This window comes from Stigmatopora nigra, chromosome 9 (assembly GCF_051989575.1).
Source record: "Stigmatopora nigra isolate UIUO_SnigA chromosome 9, RoL_Snig_1.1, whole genome shotgun sequence".
NCBI classification, from domain to species: Eukaryota; Metazoa; Chordata; class Actinopteri; order Syngnathiformes; family Syngnathidae; genus Stigmatopora; species Stigmatopora nigra.
In genome coordinates this window covers 7,862,021-7,880,358 of record NC_135516.1, presented here as the reverse complement: position 1 = coordinate 7,880,358, position 18,338 = coordinate 7,862,021, and the positions used below count along the sequence as shown (strand labels likewise).

The 18,338-nt window shown below is 38.5% G+C and overlaps 2 protein-coding genes across 7 annotated transcripts; one reads left to right on the top strand and one right to left on the bottom strand.

The window, feature by feature from the left end:
* Positions 1-828: 828 nt before the first annotated feature.
* On the bottom strand, positions 829-10,597 carry ss18 (SS18 subunit of BAF chromatin remodeling complex). Of its 6 annotated transcripts, XM_077723987.1 has the most exons (11): positions 10,490-10,597; positions 9,707-9,783; positions 9,552-9,636; positions 8,694-8,850; positions 7,962-8,192; positions 7,718-7,888; positions 7,363-7,440; positions 5,531-5,653; positions 4,164-4,294; positions 3,777-3,840; positions 829-2,642 (listed from the first exon to the last, which is right to left on the bottom strand). In XM_077723987.1, the coding sequence occupies exons 1-10, from the start codon at positions 10,580-10,582 to the stop codon at positions 3,823-3,825; spliced, it is 1,164 nt and encodes a 387-aa protein (XP_077580113.1). In that variant the 5' UTR covers positions 10,583-10,597; the 3' UTR covers positions 829-2,642; positions 3,777-3,822. The 6 variants fall into 6 exon arrangements, with proteins under 6 accessions (XP_077580113.1, XP_077580111.1, XP_077580114.1 ...); XM_077723985.1 differs by lacking the exon at positions 3,777-3,840; XM_077723988.1 differs by lacking the exons at positions 3,777-3,840; positions 10,490-10,597 and adding an exon at positions 10,165-10,364.
* Positions 10,598-10,898: 301 nt separating this feature from the next.
* psma8 (proteasome 20S subunit alpha 8) lies at positions 10,899-13,848 on the top strand. Its single transcript, XM_077723992.1, has 7 exons — positions 10,899-11,130; positions 11,732-11,858; positions 11,954-12,078; positions 12,490-12,612; positions 12,747-12,866; positions 13,281-13,343; positions 13,423-13,848. The coding sequence occupies exons 1-7, from the start codon at positions 11,029-11,031 to the stop codon at positions 13,516-13,518; spliced, it is 756 nt and encodes a 251-aa protein (XP_077580118.1). The 5' UTR covers positions 10,899-11,028; the 3' UTR covers positions 13,519-13,848.
* The last annotated feature ends 4,490 nt before the right edge of the window (positions 13,849-18,338 follow it).

The following is an 18,338-nucleotide window of genomic DNA, read 5'->3' as shown; positions in this document are numbered from 1 at the left end:
GGCTCTTAAATATAGCAAACATGGTGAAAATAAGTATTTAGATTGTATTTTTTTTTAATTCACAATAAATAGAAGCTAATGCCAAACTCTGATCATGAATATCAAACACATCTGGCGTGCCATCTGCAGACCTGTGATAGGAAGTCCTTCTCCCTCTAAAGCGGCAGCAAAAAGGGAAAACTGGACTCAGCAGACATTCAGCCGAGGTCACTGTTGGCGAAATGAAGATAATTACATGTTTTCAGAAGAATATGTACATTGATAACATGAGGCGAGAAATAACTGTAATATTATGGGAGAATATGAGGAGTAACAATAATATTATGTGTTTTTTTTTTTGTAATTTGGGGAGAAAATAGTCATCAACATACCAAAAAAAACATTTTTACATGATCTAATAAGGGAAATTGAATTCACAAGCAATAATAGCAGAGGTGGATTAGTAGGGAAATAAAGCGAGAATATTAGTGTTATTTTAAGTGAAGAATCACAGTATATCAGCACAAACTCAAAATTTGAGATGAATTCAGTAAGTAGTTTTAGTACATTGGATAGTCTGAGCTTTGTATTCCTTTGTAACATTGTGGAGGGGGGGCAATTTAATGAATATAATCTAGAAATACAAAGAAGATAAACCTTTTTTTACTGTGAAATTAAGAGAGAACACGTAAGAAAATGGACAATCTCAGATGAAAGTTGTAAAAATACAAGAATAATGCGTCAGGAAATTAAATTGAAACAATTACAGAGGACCAACTATTTTCTTGGACCAATAGCCATGACATGCAATAGTGAGGGTCAAACGCTTTAATGATGAGAGTGCAAAGGTATATTAAAGATTCTTCCAATTTATTATCAGAATGTAGTTGTACATTACCATGACACAAATGAGCGTTGTGTGAATGGGAATGCCAAATATTTAAAATAAAATAAAAACAGCAATATATAAACAATAGAAGAGGCCAGTGTTGACCTCTCAATGCTTTACATGTACGTGGTACTGCCCACCTAACAAGCCAATGACAAGAAACTGCACCAGCAGCCCCTTAATTTGACATGAACCTTATGTTTCACATTTTATTTTACATTATGTGACAGCCGTTAGTATTCACGTACGACACTAAAAAGACAACAGTCTAGACACGCATGTTAATGAAGGAAAACACTACAGATTTGTTACCTTTAAAAAAAAACATTGTTCAAACACTACATTAGAGCTGTTTGTAGTCAATAGGTAAATGAGTATGAGGGCCACATTGAAAAGATAAATCAATAAAAGAAATGATGAAAATATGAGAAGTGCAAAGACTCAAATGAGAAATTGAATGTATGACATGTTAACAGGAGTTAAATATGTCTGAGAATTGCCAAGAGAAATCCCCAAATCTTTATTTTGAGACACATCTGATATCTAAAGTCAAAGTTGGAATATTCCAAGAAAATGTCAGATGTCCATCCAAATAAAGTAGTATTATGAAGAAAACACATTTTAAGAAACTAGTCATGAGGGAGCAAAAAGTCAGGAAGAATGAAGTGGCAATTAAAATTGTAACATGACTATTTATTCTTGCAACATATCTTTACATGCTCCAAACATAACTTCACATCTTTACAACAGCCTTCTAGAAAATGTGTTTTCCAACATAATTTTTTGTAACAGTGTTTTTCTTCACTTTGCCTTTTTAAAAAAAATGGTTTCACACAAAAACATAAAAACTATTCTCATGCTTTAAACTTAATACAAAATGGTTGAAAATTAGTTTTCAGTGTGGCCTTTATACTCATTTGTATGCAATTGAGACACGTGTAAAGGAGGTTTACAGTTTGGGCCTGTTTTTTTATAATGGTGTCTGCTTTGTAACACATCTTTGGCCACATCTTGTCAAATTGCGTTTAAAGAAAAGAGAAAAAAAACATAAGAAAAGGACTATCCTTTTTCACTCTTAAAGTTGGCACAGTTTATTTAGTACAGTAAACATGTTTTTCAAAAGAAAAACACTTTCTAGTGGCAGGATTGCTATTCTTCAAGAAATGACTAAATGAGGAAAGCAATTGGATTCGTTTAAACGGTTCAGTTTATCACAACAGCAACATCCCGGATGACCAAAAACAAAACAAAAAACAAATTTAAAAAAAGCAAAAACATCATTGACACTAACACATCGTTGTACTAGCTTTCAATGTTTTTTATACAAAGTCATCTATTTCTTAAAAAAACATTTTCTTTTACATCACATACATCGAGACGTACCTGTGTGGGCGTGTATAGCGGGAAGTTTGTCATCTAAACTCTAGACCGTATCCCTTCCCCCTTTACACATAACTTTTATCTGCTGCTGCTATTACTGCTTTTTCTTATTAACAGGGAGCTGAAGCATGAACCACAGTAGAACCACTTTTGAACAGTCTGCCAAAAAAGCAAAAAAGGATGTCATACAGTCAACTCAATGCTCAAAGATAAGACAGCTCCCATTTTAAGGCACTGCCGCTTTGAGACATACTGGGGGTGTGGGGGGTCAGGTGAAATGTCATGTTTATGGTTATGAGCCCCCAAAAAAAGGAGAATGTTTTTTTTTGTGCTGCTGTGACTCTCATATCATCTGTGTGGGTGTTTCTCATTGCTGATAATTTCCGTACTGGCCCTGTGTGGGAGGGAATGGGGAAGAAAGTTGAGAGGAATAATGTTACTCAATTGTTTAAACACAATTCAATAATACACCTCAGCTATGAACAAACATCTGCGGCTTCTATGATTGAGTGCAGTGCACGCCAAGACGTATGACTGCACTCGCCTGTTTCGACCAGCAGATGGGAGGAGATCCTCACAAGTGGTGAGCTCTAAACACTACAGGAGGCACTGGAAGTCTTTAACAGGAGTCTTTGGTTTGACTAGGGCAGTGTTTCTCAAATTGTACGCAATTGGCTACTATTGAACCCCAAGAAACCCAAACGGTTCAGGGAGTAAATCGTGACACGTCATGTACAATTGACTGTTGTATAAATTAAAAAGAGAAAGGCACATGAGCAACTATACGAGTAGTAAGAAAGGTCGAGTGTTTTAAATGCGAAACAGTATTAGGTCCACACAGGAAATTCTGGTTTTAATCCCTTAAAAAAACGATTTGCCCACCGCTCTGGGATTAAACTTAATTTTCTTAGTGTATAATAGCATGTTTCTTTCCAGTGTGGAGCTAATTCTCATTCACAAGTGTCATCCAAAATTGTAGTAGTCCAAAATATGTGGTTGGATTACTAGACAGATTTAATGCTTATGTATACCTGGTGTGCAGGTTGACCAAATATCTTTTTTTGGGGGGGGATTAAGCCGAACAAGTTTGAGAAACACTGCACTTGAGGATCCTATTTTGTAGTGAGAATGATTCAGGACAAGGGAGTAATAGCTAGTGTATCTCTAAACAGGGGTCGAAGTATATTTAATTTAAGACCATGTCTTTAAACTGAAGTAAAACACCAATTTTCTATACACATACTAAGAAAAAGATATAAACAGAATGTTTGTTGTTGTTTTTTTTGCAAATTTGTTAAGCATGCTGTGTTTCTGGACCTCGTTTGATTATAAATTCGACCCCTGGCAAATCAAGTGTTAAAAGGTATAAAAAAAAAAAAAAAGAAATGGCAATATTTTAACCTTTACAAAAGGAAGAGGGGAAGAAAAAAGGAAAGAAAAGAGAGAAAGAAAACATAAAATGCAAAATTGAGGCTAGGTGCTCAAAACATCTATATTGGACGTTGAGGTCTTCACAGCAACCATTTACCTTTGCTTCTTATAGAGCTAGTCAGGGGGTTCAAATCCCCGGGCCTTTATTTCCTCATGTGCCCCTGAATATTCAAAGATAAAGATATCAAAGTGTAGCTCTGGTCCCCATCATGAGACCACAGGTGGTTACAGGGCAAGAAGAACCACAGCAGTCTGCAGCAAACTTAAAAGCAGAACCCCTCATATTTTCCCTTAAGAGGGCATGCTACGTTAACCACAATATACAACCGGGATTAAAACATAAAATGGCAATAGCGACATCAAATAAACCCAAATACATTGAGGGCATGCAATAAATACACAGCAACTAAAAGAAATGAGGGACAAACTAAAGCTGTATTATTGTATATAATCTAGCTGCTTACAGTGCTGGGCCCATACTCACCTGGTCATAGCCGTAAGGCCGTTGCTGCTGACCCTGCGGTGGTCCGGGCTGAGGGGGGCGATAGGCACCGTACTGCTGTCCCTGCCCCTGAGGATAGTTGGGATACTGTCCAGGAGCGGTCTGGGAAGGACCTAAAAGAGAATTTTGTTTGTGGTCAGAAGAATGCAAGGATGATAAATCAAATCTAGTCAAATCTTGAGTTCAGACTGCCTTCTTCATTTTCATTCAGCAAATGTTGATGGGATCTAGGTTTGGGGTTCTTCATGATACTGTTAAGTCTTGAGCCAAGTCATCCTATAGTTTTCTTAGGACTTAAGGTTAAGTCATGTTGATATAGGCCAGCATATTCTCCACTGCAATTCCTTGATAGGCTTCACTCCAGATTTAATGTTTCATTTTTGTGTTTGTAAACAAGTGTCTCGTGTTTTTTTTCCAAAATATTTAGTTTCCTTTCATATGGTGACATGATTTTTTTCCATTAGTTTCGTGGCAATGCGCAGCAAAAAAAAAACTATTATAGGAAACACAGTAACTTTCTGCTTCATCATGAATTTTAGCTCTGCAGAAAAAAAATTGAAACCTGACTTAATGAGCAAAGTCGGTCAAACTCCAGGGAATCCCTTTCCAACCCTTAATTGGATGCAATGAAAAGGTGATGGATGGCAACCAAAGGACGGCGCGATATCGGACTACATTACGCCTTGAGCAATTCAGGTCGGAGCAGCACATTAGTTCTTTTATGGAAGGAGACATCAAATAGGTGATGTTGGTCTTCATTAAAAAGACGACTTCATTATAGGAGAAAAAAGGAAGAAGGGTTAGAGAGGGGAGGAAAAAAAACTATCAATCCCTGTACGTTGCAACTATCCAATCTGTGTGGAACTAAGCAAGCCTTACTTGGGCCCAATTCAAATGAGACCCACACAGTATCATTAGATGTGCATAATGCCTAAAGTTGCTCAGCATAACCTGGAGGGGGCTTGCAAAAGAGCTTCTTTGGGTGTGAGTGTGTAAGCATGTGTGGCAGATGGATCTCACCTCACAAGCTTTGCCTCGCTAGCTCATTACTCACTTGAGCTTTGGCCCACACTCAGATTGAGGGATGAAAAGTTCCAGAAGAAAATGGGATCAGGGGATGTGAGGGAGACAGAGAGAGAGAAGCTCTCTACTTGCATTGCAACTTAATTGTGGTTGAGTAAATTCACTTTTAAGTCTCTTCACGTCTACTTCACTTATTTCTTTTAATCTTACATTTTATGGTAACCAATAAGTAATGACTGCAGGATATATAAAAAAAAATCCAACTTAAAAACCATTGACATTAAAAAAAACAATTAACATTAACAAAAAATGGAATCAAAACTCACCATAGCCTTGTTGTTGTGGTGGATAGCCCTGTTGACCCGGGTACTGCTGCTGAGGGGGGTAACCCTGTTGCTGTGGGGGGCCTTGCTGATAGGCCTCTTGCTGTTGGCCGTACTGGGCATTACCTTCAAAGGGCAGCACCAAGTAATGTTAGCAGGGATACAACAGGGGCGATATACACCCCTCTAATGCAATCCAGGGCAACGGAATAAAGCATTATTTACAGCAAAATGTTCTCAAGTACTGTAACCGTAGCGGTTGGCTCTTATGCACCGCATTTAATAACTATACAATTATTATGTGTATTATTTGATTAGGTATTGAACACTACTGTCCAATGGTCACAAAATTAGGTAAGCGGTCACAATGTTATAACATCTAATACATCACACATGAAGCAGTACAGCTGAACACAAGCAAAGTGAACATTCGGATGAAAAAATATGGGTGGCAACTCATACAAACTCTCACATACATGCAAGTACATACCAGACCATCACATACAAATGCACAACTCACTGCAAGGGAAATATTGTGTAATTTAAAAAAAAATTAAAAAGCTTTGAATTGGCACATATTACATAGACTGGCGGCCTAAATAATAACCATGATTGCTTTAAAAAATAAGCCAATTAGTTAATGATTGCACACATGCATTTTGCCCAAAGAGACGCTGCAATTTTCAATCAGGGGTTCATATAAAACTGTGAATAGTTTTATTCTATATATATGTATTGTATTTAAAATACTTACATTGAATCTAAAAATATTTTGTGTCACCAATTAAAAAAACCAAAATGCATTGTAAAATAAGTACTACTATAATAATATAATAGATCGCACAAATACACACTATAGTGTCAACTAACAATACATCAACTTCAGGTTGATGTGAAAAGGGAAAATATAGCTTTTCTGCTTTCCAAAGGAGAAAGATATAGATTATGTATGAAAGCTTGAAAGAGTCATAGGGAAAGAGAACTGTTAGCAGGGGAAATATAAAAGGTAAATGTTATTTAAATAAGGAAAGAAAAGGAGTAAAGGTTGCCAAGTATACACGTGGATGCTGTTGTCCTTCACGAGCACAAAGCAAGCATGGCAGTGGACATCTGGTTAACCTTTTAAGGTCGGGGGCTATTAGGTCCGATTTTGCATGCCTTTGATGTATTCTTTGCATTTCAAAGAAATACTTTTCACAATGAGCTGGTTCTGTCCCTCTTTTCAAGACGACATAACCTACATGTCCAAACTTTTTTGAACTTTTAAATATGAACATTCAATTGCTTTAGCTTTGATAACTCACAGAAATAGTGAATTCGAATGGGATGAAAAGTTATCGAATCTAAATAGCAGGTCCGATCATTAGTATTTTGGGAATTGGAAAGAAGGACTGAAAATGGCAGGTTTTTACTGCTTATTAATGAGGACAATAAGTCAATAAAACTCAAATTGCATTCTGTTTTACTTGGTGTATTGAATTGAGGTATAAATGATGCTCTACTTCCGCACTTTTAGACAAAGCGTATGGCTGGCACATGGACGATGTAACCGCAAGGTTATGAGGCTTGAAAAGTGACATGAGCACAATTGACTCCGGAGGATTAATAAATGGGCTACAGCTCATTTGGGGATGGTGAATACCATTTGGAAGTAATGGTGTAATTCATTAGGGTTTTCGCCACTTTTTCCCTATGGAACTATTTCAAGAAACTGATACGAGTGTGTGTGTGTTTGGGGGTGGGGGGATTAAATCACAGTCTCTTTGCATCATTTGTGTGGTAACACAAGTGCTGGGCTGATATGCTCCACAGATGACTGGAGGGATTTCTCCTACCTTCTGAGGCTCCCTGTCCTGCGTGACTGTACTGGTCCCCATAGTAGTCTTCCTGCCCTGGGTACTGCTGAGGGGGTCCTACATACACATACACAACATACACACAAGTAGATTCAAGGTGTTGTTGGACCAGATGTGTAAGGATGAGGACGGAAGTCTTTGGTTTTCGGACCACTATTCTGTCAATTTATTGCATCCTGGATCATGAAGATGTTTGTGGGCGATCCGTGTGGAGATGGCGGAAGAGAACCAAGAGTAAGAAGTGTAGAAAAGTGGGTTAAGGTAAAGGAGGAGGAAGAAGATTCACACTCGCAGCCTGACACATACACACGCACACACACAGGTTCTGGAGTACCTTGCTGAGGCGGTCGATACGGGGGCATTGGCCTCTGCCCCATGACATGATTGCCCTGGTTAACCTGGCCCATCATGCCCATTGGGTTCTGCTGGCCTTGATAGTGCTGCCCACCACTGCCCGGAGGCATGTTATACTGCTGGGAGGGAGGCTGCTGGTGCATCATGGGGCCTACATAGATAGGTTTGAACACTTGAGACTGCTGTGGGAGATTAATAAGGAGCTCATATATGAGGGCATTTACCTTGACTGGGCTGCATGTTCATGTTTGGTCTTGGTCCATAGTTGCCCATGGGCTGACCCTGTGTCATGTTCATCTGGCTTTGCGCTGGCATTCCCTGCGATGAAGGGACAGCGTGGTTGTAGCCGCCCATCGAGCCGTGGTTGCTGGGGGGCATGTTCATCGAGCCGGCAGGCATGTTGGGGGGCTGGTTAGGACCTGGACCGGGGCCCTGCATGGGCATGTGATTGGGCCCTGGGGATGAATAACATTTACAAAACAGATTAGCAACAACAGCTCTTGAAATTATTTTCAGTTTATAGTATTTCACTCAGGGGATTTTCCATTAATGTGTTAGCATATAACTTTAGATGGCAGGGAGTGTGCATGGGTTAGGGTCATGCTTGTTTTAAAATACTATAGGAAATTGCACAAATCAATTCATATCCTATGGACAACATAAAACATATCAATGTTTGTGTAACCATAAATTGGTTTCTTTCCTTTAGGCATACAAATCCAAAAAAATACATTACATTATCCAAAGGAAAACAAATCTCAATGTTAAAAGGGTACTTTTGGGTGAAAGGATGCAGATAATGAAGAGATAAAGTTCATGTCCAAGACAAACAGGTGACATCATTCTTCTGGAGAACAACCTTCCTTGAAAGTCAGTCCTGTTGCTAGGCAACCAAATTGCTAAGGACCAAAGGGGATGGGCGGGGCGACATAGAAAAAGAAAGAAGGGTCTCTTACCAGGCATCTGTCCGTTCATCTGGTTTTGCATGTGAGGGGCCGGCGGACCGCAACCAACCATGCCCTCGGAGGGCATATTGTGACCGTGACTTGGCTGGGGTGGAACACCGCTTTGGTTCATCCCACCAGGACCCATTGGCATGTTTTGAGTGGGTGGCTGCAGAGGCACACAACAAATATCACAACAATGAACTTATTTTCTGTGATTGATAACAATAAACATCCAATTTATTTAAACTCGGAGTGGCTGTGAATCATCATCTTTTAGTACGACTGACAGATCTAAACAGCAAAATCAGTTGGACTGGGAGGGAGAAAAGGATTTGACATTCTGCCCCATAAATGGTAGCCAATCATTTTAGAGTTAAAAATTGTTGCCCATTTTCTGACATGCTAAGATCCAAATTGATCAATTAAATTAATTATCCTAAAATACTACAAATTATATACATTATTTTGACACAAACAGTTCCTGTTGTCAATCCTGGAGCAACCTTGAGTAGTATTCCTTAACATTAATGAGTATTTAAAATGTGCTCAGTTTAAAAAAAAAGGTTCTGTGTATAATATCACTTTCGTAGTTGATTTTCACTAACTTTATTAATAGTAAACTACATGGATAAATAAAAAAAAACAATTATCTCATAAATGCCAACATACTTTGTGATAAACATTGTATCAAAATGTTTGCAATAATTGATTCTTGTATCACCTTGAGGAAAAAACTAACCCGGGAAAAGGACAAGTTTAAAAAGAAACGTTCACAAATGTAAATGTGAATCTGCCTCTTCATATATACTCTTAGGAATGTGGTCCTAATCACAATACATACATCCCTAAAATACTTTGAATACTTACTGCTGGTAGGAGAGACTGCATGTTCTGATTCGAATCTGCTATTGTGGCCAGGTACACTAAATTTCTGTGCAATATTTGTTGATACCTGTAATGCATAGCATCATCTATTAACGACCATTTGGAAAAGATGAATATAACAATGGAACACTACTCACTGTGAACATTCTGTTGTTTTGCCCTTGCTCTGGAAGTCCATAATACTCTGAATCAAGTGGTTATTTTCATCAAGTAGCTGCAATAACAAGCAGATGTGTATCAAATCTCTACCTTGATACAGATTTAAACATAATACTTAATGAATGATTTGATTGTGGCAATAAAAAGGGGGCGTTTAATGCTAACAAAAGAAGTGATTCGCTAGCCTGCTAAGACCAGCTAACAACATACTAAGGCCCAGATTGGTTGGAGAAAATAAGCAAGAAATAAACTTGGACGCGATAGATCGTCCGCACATGGCAGGTTTATATTCACCGCGCGAGGGATTAGAATCGGTGTACCCAATCATTCATATTGCAGCCGGACTCGGGTGGACTACATCGATTAGCAGTAGCGGTTAGGCAGCGTCTCAAAAGGCAGGACTCCATTCTGCGACGCATTCAAAAGGAGGATTTACCTTCTGTATTCCGGCGGGTGTAATATCTCCCTTCCCACGTTGTCTGTGAGGTGCAAACGCCACCGACATGGTGATATTTGATGTCAATTAAATAACCGAGATCATAAAAAGCTAAAAAATTGCGCGCTTAATTGGTAAATCTGCACAACTCCGATGTAACAGTTCTGAATAGGAAGCGATGTTGGAATGGACTCGTCCGCTTTAGGAGAGTTGTAGAGATTTTAAACCCTGTTTCAAAAGTAATGTTATTATGAAACCTCAAGTAAGACTTCAAAAATATTTTCTAAAGCGTTATAAATGGTAAAAAAATGAACAAAATTGTTACCTTGACTGAATCACGTATCTGTTTATACAAGTAAACTCTTAGGACCCCTATGTTGTGTGTAATGAAACAGTCTGAAAGGCACAGAATGGTCATCTGAATAGAAGGATAAAAAAAGCCCTGCAGTTAAATAATATTTCTTATTTAAAATGTCACATAAGCCGTATATATTCATTTATTTTCGTCATTCTATGTTCTAATCCTTTTTTAATTACTGCGTAATTTAAATAATATCCATCAACACACCGACTCGCCACTGTCGACACTCCAATAAATCGTATATAATCATACAAATTATGCCCATTTATGATTTATAGATAGCTTATCAACATTTTTATTCATTCTTTTAATATCACTAAATATAACCCCTTATTAAACATTTGTAGAGTTCACTCTTTAGTTCTTCCGAGTTCAGAGTTTAGACGCATGCGCAATCTTCATCAAGCGGCGGCGTTCTATTGAATAGCTTGCGACTAAAAAACTAGCTGAATCATTTGAATTTTAAGTGTCAGTTTTTGTCATTGTGCGCGTCTTGCGAGACTATGGCGGCAAGATACGATAGAGCTATTACAGTATTCTCCCCGGACGGCCATCTCTTCCAAGTGGAGTACGCACAAGAAGCTGTAAAGAAGGGCTCCACAGCGGTCAGTTGGAAAAAGAATTGTAACTAAAGCTAATGCTAGCTAGTTTGCTTATAGCTCACTGTCCCTTGCAGTACTGGTTAAGAAGCTACTAACTGTTTATTATCCACGCTACCGATGTGTTTATTTAGATAATAACGCCCAATGTTTGGGGGCAATACTTTTTTCTGTGTGATTTTACATGAGAAATTATTTGATATGTGGTTAGCATCTTGTCGCTGTGTCATGCTAAAAAAGGATACAGTTTTCAATTTAGGATGAAGTTGACAAACTGCAGAAAAATTGAAAAGTGCTATTATTGACTGTGGGTATTATTTATGTAGTAACAACAGCATTGTTTTGGTGCATCAGACTAGGAATAGAGTTCAGAGCTAATTTACATATTTTTTATATTGTTATTCCAACATGGAATTGCCATGACCCCCCCCCCCCCCCCACACACACACACACACCTAAAAAATGAAAGAAATGCATAAATAATAATAACATAATGTTAACAATTTACCTGTTAGCAATAGAAATACTAATATGACTGGTATTTTTTTTATGTCGTCATCAAAAGAAGGGCTTTCTTTTTGTTGTATTGATATATTTGTGTGTACAGGTGGGAATCAGGGGAAAAGACATAGTCGTCCTCGGAGTTGAGAAGAAATCGGTAGCCAAGTTACAAGAAGAGAGAACCGTCCGCAAGATATGTGCCCTGGATGAGCATGTCTGCATGGCATTTGCAGGTAAACCATTAAAAAACATTAATAATAGATCCCCATATGTGTTAACCATTTTACTATTTATTTTGTCCCTGATTCCTCTACTCTGATGTTTCCAGGACTGACAGCAGATGCTCGGATTGTGATAAACAGAGCTCGTGTTGAGTGCCAGAGCCACCGGTTGACAGTAGAAGATCCTGTCACTGTGGAATACATCACACGCTACATTGCCACACTGAAACAGGTGTGCCTTAGGTTATTTCTACTCTACTAAGCTCATCATATCTACAGTTGACCTTCTAAATGTTATATACTTTGAAAATGATCTGACATCTTTGCTTTTTTGGACACTCAGTCCAAAAGAATGGGCAATATACAAATAAGTGTTAAGAAAAAATAGATTTTATGTAAAGGTATCCTATAGAATGGCACTGGTGGGAGTAGTGGCATCACCTCAGTGCAGGCCTATCTATAATTGGGTCTGATTGTGAAGTGAATTGACAGGGTAGCATTGTGCCAATAAGATAGACTTTTAGCATTTATCTTAATTTCAAACACATTTGAATCAGCAATGTCGCCCTTGGTCAAATGTTTCTGTTTATTTGTTGGATTGCAACCATGTTTTTTAATGATTTTGTATTATTATTATTTTAAGCGCTACACCCAAAGCAACGGTCGAAGGCCGTTCGGCATTTCTGCTCTGATTGTTGGCTTTGACTATGATGGCACTCCCAGACTGTATCAGACTGATCCATCGGGGACCTACCATGCTTGGAAGGTGAGTAATTATGATGTGGTTTATTTTTTGTCATCTGGCTTTGGTGCATGCAGCATGCGGTCAATTCCGAATCAATGGTGGGTCTGAATGCTGCTGAGCAATGGTAACCAAGTGTTTCATCCATTTTCTATTAGGCGAACGCAATTGGCCGTAGTGCCAAAACTGTGCGGGAGTTCCTGGAGAAAAACTACACAGATGAAGCCATCGCTGGAGATAATGAAGCTATCAAGTTAGCAATCAAAGCTTTGCTCGAGGTGGGTTTTTTAATGTTGTGCTTAAAGATCAATATTTGCTATATTGTTCAAATACACTTAATGAAGTAGAAAAATTAGGAGCACCAACAGGGCTGGAAGCGTAACGAAAAGTACGTTTTGTAGGTTTACTTAAGTATTTGTGTAAAATTTGTGGATTATGCACAGACTTAATATTTACCATGCTCAACATTTATGAATGTAGTGTCCAACTTTGTGGAGGGATCAGTAGGGAGATTATTTTTCTGAGTACACTCTGATTAGTCTGTATAAGATATGAGAATGTCCACCTGTGGTGAATTTGAACTTAAATGTTTTAACATATATTTATTATTTTTTTTACAAAATAATTGAAAAAGGTACAAGCTACCCCCTTCGGGCGAAAGACTATTCTAATCATTCATTCGCCTCTCACAGGTGGTCCAGTCAGGAGGAAAAAATATTGAGCTGGCCGTTATCAGACGGAATCAACCACTAAAGGTGATTTTAATTCACTTGGCTTAAATTTTACATTCTATTACTGTTCCATTTATACTCAATGAGTTGTGGGTGTTATCAGATCCTGGAGTCCAAGGAAATTGAGACACTGGTGGCTGAAATTGAAAAGGAAAAAGAGGAAGAGGCTGAAAAAAAGAAGCAGAAAAAGTCCACCTGATTTTTTAAAATGTTTTTGGTTGTTGCGCTTGGATATGGAAGTAGGCTTTTGGAGAGGATAGGGGGGACTGAAAACTCATCATTTATTCCACTGTGAAGAGGTGAATCCTAACTTGAGATACTGCACCAGATGTACAATACCTCCAGCTGTTTAAGTATGTAAATATAATCACTCATGCATACATACATGCAGCACTCAAGTTAGGTTTCAAAGAAGACTTTTCTATCATTCATCAAAGACTTTTGATGGTGACGAATATGGCAAGTTCAAAATAAAGCATTCAGAATTGTAATTGGGAAAAACTCTCAATAAAAGATCCTTGTTTATGAAGTCTCTCTGATCATTCTATAGAAATTCAAAAGATTACTCACTACAATAGCTAGCGTTATACTATCATAAACCTGCAAGTTTAAAATAAATGATTCTTGTTATGGATGATAAGATTACTCTTATTACAACTATATTCCTTCATAATCTTCCAATATTTCCTACAGTTTTGAAATATCAAGATCTTTCATGTCAATTTTCAAGGTAAGTATAATGAACATGAATAAAACCTGCTATAATCTACATAACTTCAAATAGGGTGGTTTATGCAGATTATATAGGTGCCTTTGTGATAATCGCTACAGAATATCTCAGCAAGAACCTAAAATTTATGATTATTAGGGTTTTTTTGCTTCAATTAATTAGACTGTTATCAGAGCATCACACCCCCCATTAAGAGAGCTACAGTCCAAATACCACTGACAACCTTATTTCCTCAGTAGCTACAGATTCTAGTGTTTTTGTTGTTTTTTTGTAATGTGTAGCTGTAGACTTTCCTTCCCTCTGTCATTCCAAAATAAATTAGTGAGGTGCAAAAGCAGCATCTAATGGCATCCTAACTAGACCCCTCCACCATTTTTCTTTGTCCCCAGCACCCCTTTTACCTTAAATTCGCTTATCAAGCAAGCACTGCTGTGAATCCTCAACGACACAATTATGGCTCGAGGTATGGAAGGGCCGCTTAATGGGATCCTGGCCTCAGACCCCAATGGTAACTTTCAGGGACTTTAATCTGGGAGCCCCTTTGAAAAAAGTTGTGCTTTGCCCTGAGGGGGCTTCCCTCTGACTCTCCACCAAAGACATAATGGTAAATGGTTAAAGTCCTTCATTTAGAATCATCTCCTCGAGCGAGGATTTCCTGAGTGGTTGCACTGGCTGCCTTGACGAGAGCAACGGCATTTTGTTTGCCGTTTGTCTTGTTTGGAGCGTCTCCTTATATTGGTCTGCCGTTTGAACTGCTCGATAACGTGACAAAGTAACTCATTTTCAGCCACATGCCAAATTGCTATCTGTATTTACCCCTAGTATGGAGGTTCTGTTTTTAGATCGTATTGACAGGATTACAGACAAATAGCCATAAGTGTCTTTTACGAAACGAGAGAAAATCTGTGTGATAGGGAGCATCTAAGAAAAGTAAATTATTGTGCTCGAATTTAACGTCTATGTATTTGGAACATAACTAAAATTAATTAATAATCAGAGAATAGTCAATGAGATGTTCTTGGAAACACAGACACTTGTATGATGAAATAGTGCAGTTTTCAATCTAAAATAATAAAAAAAATCCCCTAATTCCTCGGTAAATAATTCACAAATCTCAATTAAAAAAATGCTATTCATGAGAGTTTACAATCAAGTATTATTAAAGTATTATTTCAAGTTCATGCTCATTTATTCACTTCAAGTCTGCAGGATAAAAGGAAATGAATTGAGTGGATTGCTCAGATTTGGCTGGACATTATTGATAAAAGTCTGATCTGGGTTCTGAACCGCCTCAGCATATTTTGTGCTTCAACAAAGACTCTTTGTAGCTGCTCATGGGTATGAAGGCTTCTCTTTTTTCTCCTGCCACTATTCCCCCTTCTTCCTTTATTTTTTCCATCATTGTAGGCCATAATCAGCAGCTTCTACTACGGTGCCTGAGGACAAAGTCCATCTCTCTCATCGCCTGCTTCTGCTCATCATTAATGCAGAAGATAATGGCTTCACCAGAGGTCATCAGCGGAGGAACACAGCCCTGGGACATGTACTCTCCAAGCAAGAATGCACACTGCTGCAGGCTGTCAAGTGAGTGCATTGTTTGTATGCAAACATGCAGAGACACACATACAGCTCAGAGGCTAGTTACACATAAAAAAAATGCTGTAGTGTATTTATGTCTTCTCTATAGGACTTAAGATACCTAAAAGTCAAAATATTTGGTGCTCAATCAATACTTGGGTACAATTCATATTTTCAAACATTATTCCTTGAGAGCCATACACAGAATTTAAAAGTAAAAATACATGAAAATGTGAGCATTTATTATTCATTTCACCACTTTGAAAGTAAAAAGAAGTCTGAATTCTTTTGAGAACATTAATTCACTGTTGCTAACCAATAAGTATCAATGAGAAAATGCATTCAGAAGAGTCTAATGAAGAAAAATATGATTTCAAAAGGCGGAGAACCATAGACACTTATCAAAAGAGCCACATATGGCTCCCGAGCCATAGGTTCCCTACCCCTGGTAAACAACATATAAACACATATTAAAGGAATATGGGGTGAGTAACAGGTATAAATTGTTCAATTGTCACTGTGTCATGTGCTCTAATAGGATATGTAAAATATATTTCCAATGGAATTTTTAAAAATGACAGCTTTAATCAGAATAGTTTACACATATATATAACTGCATGTCTTGGACATTGCTGTCAGATTTAAACATCCGTCCTTAAGCAACAACGGGTGTGACCCTTTTGCTGATGACAGCCACGACTCTTCTTTCACTTTGAAGAGCTCGATTTTTTTTTTTTTTTGGTCATTTTTAATATGACGCTCCTCCGGCCATGTTTTATAGATGTGTCCCTCGTGGTGTGTTTAAATTTTGCACATTACTGTCCTCAGGTCTTTATGAAGGGCACTGATGCTAATTCACTTGGTGAGTAGTATGCAGTAGATGGAGAGCTAATGCAGTATTTCGTCCGGAAGTGGGAAGTTACTTGGTACAAATACTTAATTCCATTGATGTATTGAGGCCCACCCGTCTTTGCATCTGTAGAATACCTTAATTGCATTGGTGTCATTTTAGTTATATTCGTTGACCCGAGGTTTGAAGATGGGTAAGTCTAGTTTAGCCCAGGGGTAGGGAACCTATGGCTCGGGAGCCATATGTGGCTCTTTTAATGGGTGTATATGGCTCTCCGCTAACCTGTGTGGTAAAATATGGGAACCGCTGGTGAGAGACCTAAGTTCCGAACGTACCAATGGGAGCGTCACGCTGGCACTGTGGTGCCAAAACTATCTCTAGTGCCTTTTAAAACCATATTTTCTTAATTAAATCATAATTTTTCTTCATTAGACTCTTCTGCATGCAAACTCTCATTGATTAGCAACAGTGAAATAATGTTCTCAAAATAATTCAGACTTTTTTTTTTACTGTCAGAGTAGTGAAATGAATAATAAATGCTCACATTTCATGTAAGGTGGGATAGGCTTCAGCACCCTCCGCCCTAGTGAGGTAAAGCAGTTCAGAAAATGAATGAATGAACATTTCAATAGCAAGCACAAAAACTAATTTACCTTTTAGTGAATTTAATCAAATGAGTGCAGAAGTTTCTATCAAAGTGGAAGTTAAAAAAAAGAAAGTTTAGACAGAAATGTGGCCATCATAATTTGTTGAATTTTGTGTATTGAATTGAGTTCTCTTTGGCCTCCACCAGCAGAGCGCAGTATTGCCTCAAAAGCAATGTCATCATCACTTTCCCCTTTCATCTGTCTTTTTCATCTTCCATACTGACAGTGTGACACCTCTATTTTGCAAACATGTTTTTGTCTCTTTTAACTCACACACACGCACACACACACATACTGTGAACAAGCCAATCCACGAAGGGAGCCTTGTTTTTTTTTTTTTTTTTGCTTGAAATTGTCAGATGAAACAGCAGCATTGCTTGTGTCCTCCAGCCATGGCCAAGCTGTCAAAGTGTGTTGGGTCGTAAAAGGCTACGCTCTCAACACTGTCCCTTTTCTGCTTGTCACACGTCGACAGTCACACACATCAACTATTTGTGTGTATAGCGCTCTGGCCCGCCTCCACCCTTCTTCCCTTGGGGGGGCTTTTGCAATGTAAAGCTAAGTTTGGGCATATCTGCATACCGACTTCGAAAAGCAAAAAAAACATGTTCTCTTCTAGTATTCTCCTCCAGCTGCAGGGATTCATTTTGAATGTCATTCCATTAACTCTAATCAAACATCTTATCTCCTCTGTCCCGGAATCTTATTTTTTTAAGTCTCTCTTCTCAATTTTAAGCATACAGTTGAGTAACAGATATGGCTGACAGCTTGGTGTCTTTGTGCCCTTTGAAAGGTGGAGGAATACTAATAGTTTTATGAGGAAAAACATCATTGAAGAGGTTTTGGGTTACCTCTCCAGAGTCACCTTTCAGGGGTTTTGTCCTACTGGAGAGAATCCTCCTCTGATTGAAAGTAGACACCAGAGAGAATAAAAGACAAAAGGAGAGCAAAATGTGGATGAATGCTAAAATAAACAATCCATGTGAGGCTGCGGGGCAAAACGCCGGCTGCTCCAGGGCCTGGCCGCCTCTCAGCGCCATGGCAGAGGCCCGTCACACATCACATGGCATTACTCGGGATGGGGTTACAGGAAAATGTCAGCCGATGCATAAGGAGGAACCATCGGCCCATAGGATAATTAGATTGCCCCAGGGAGGTGCAATCTTGCATTCCCACGATTCCCTTCTTTCCACCCACGCCCTCTTTTCATTGTA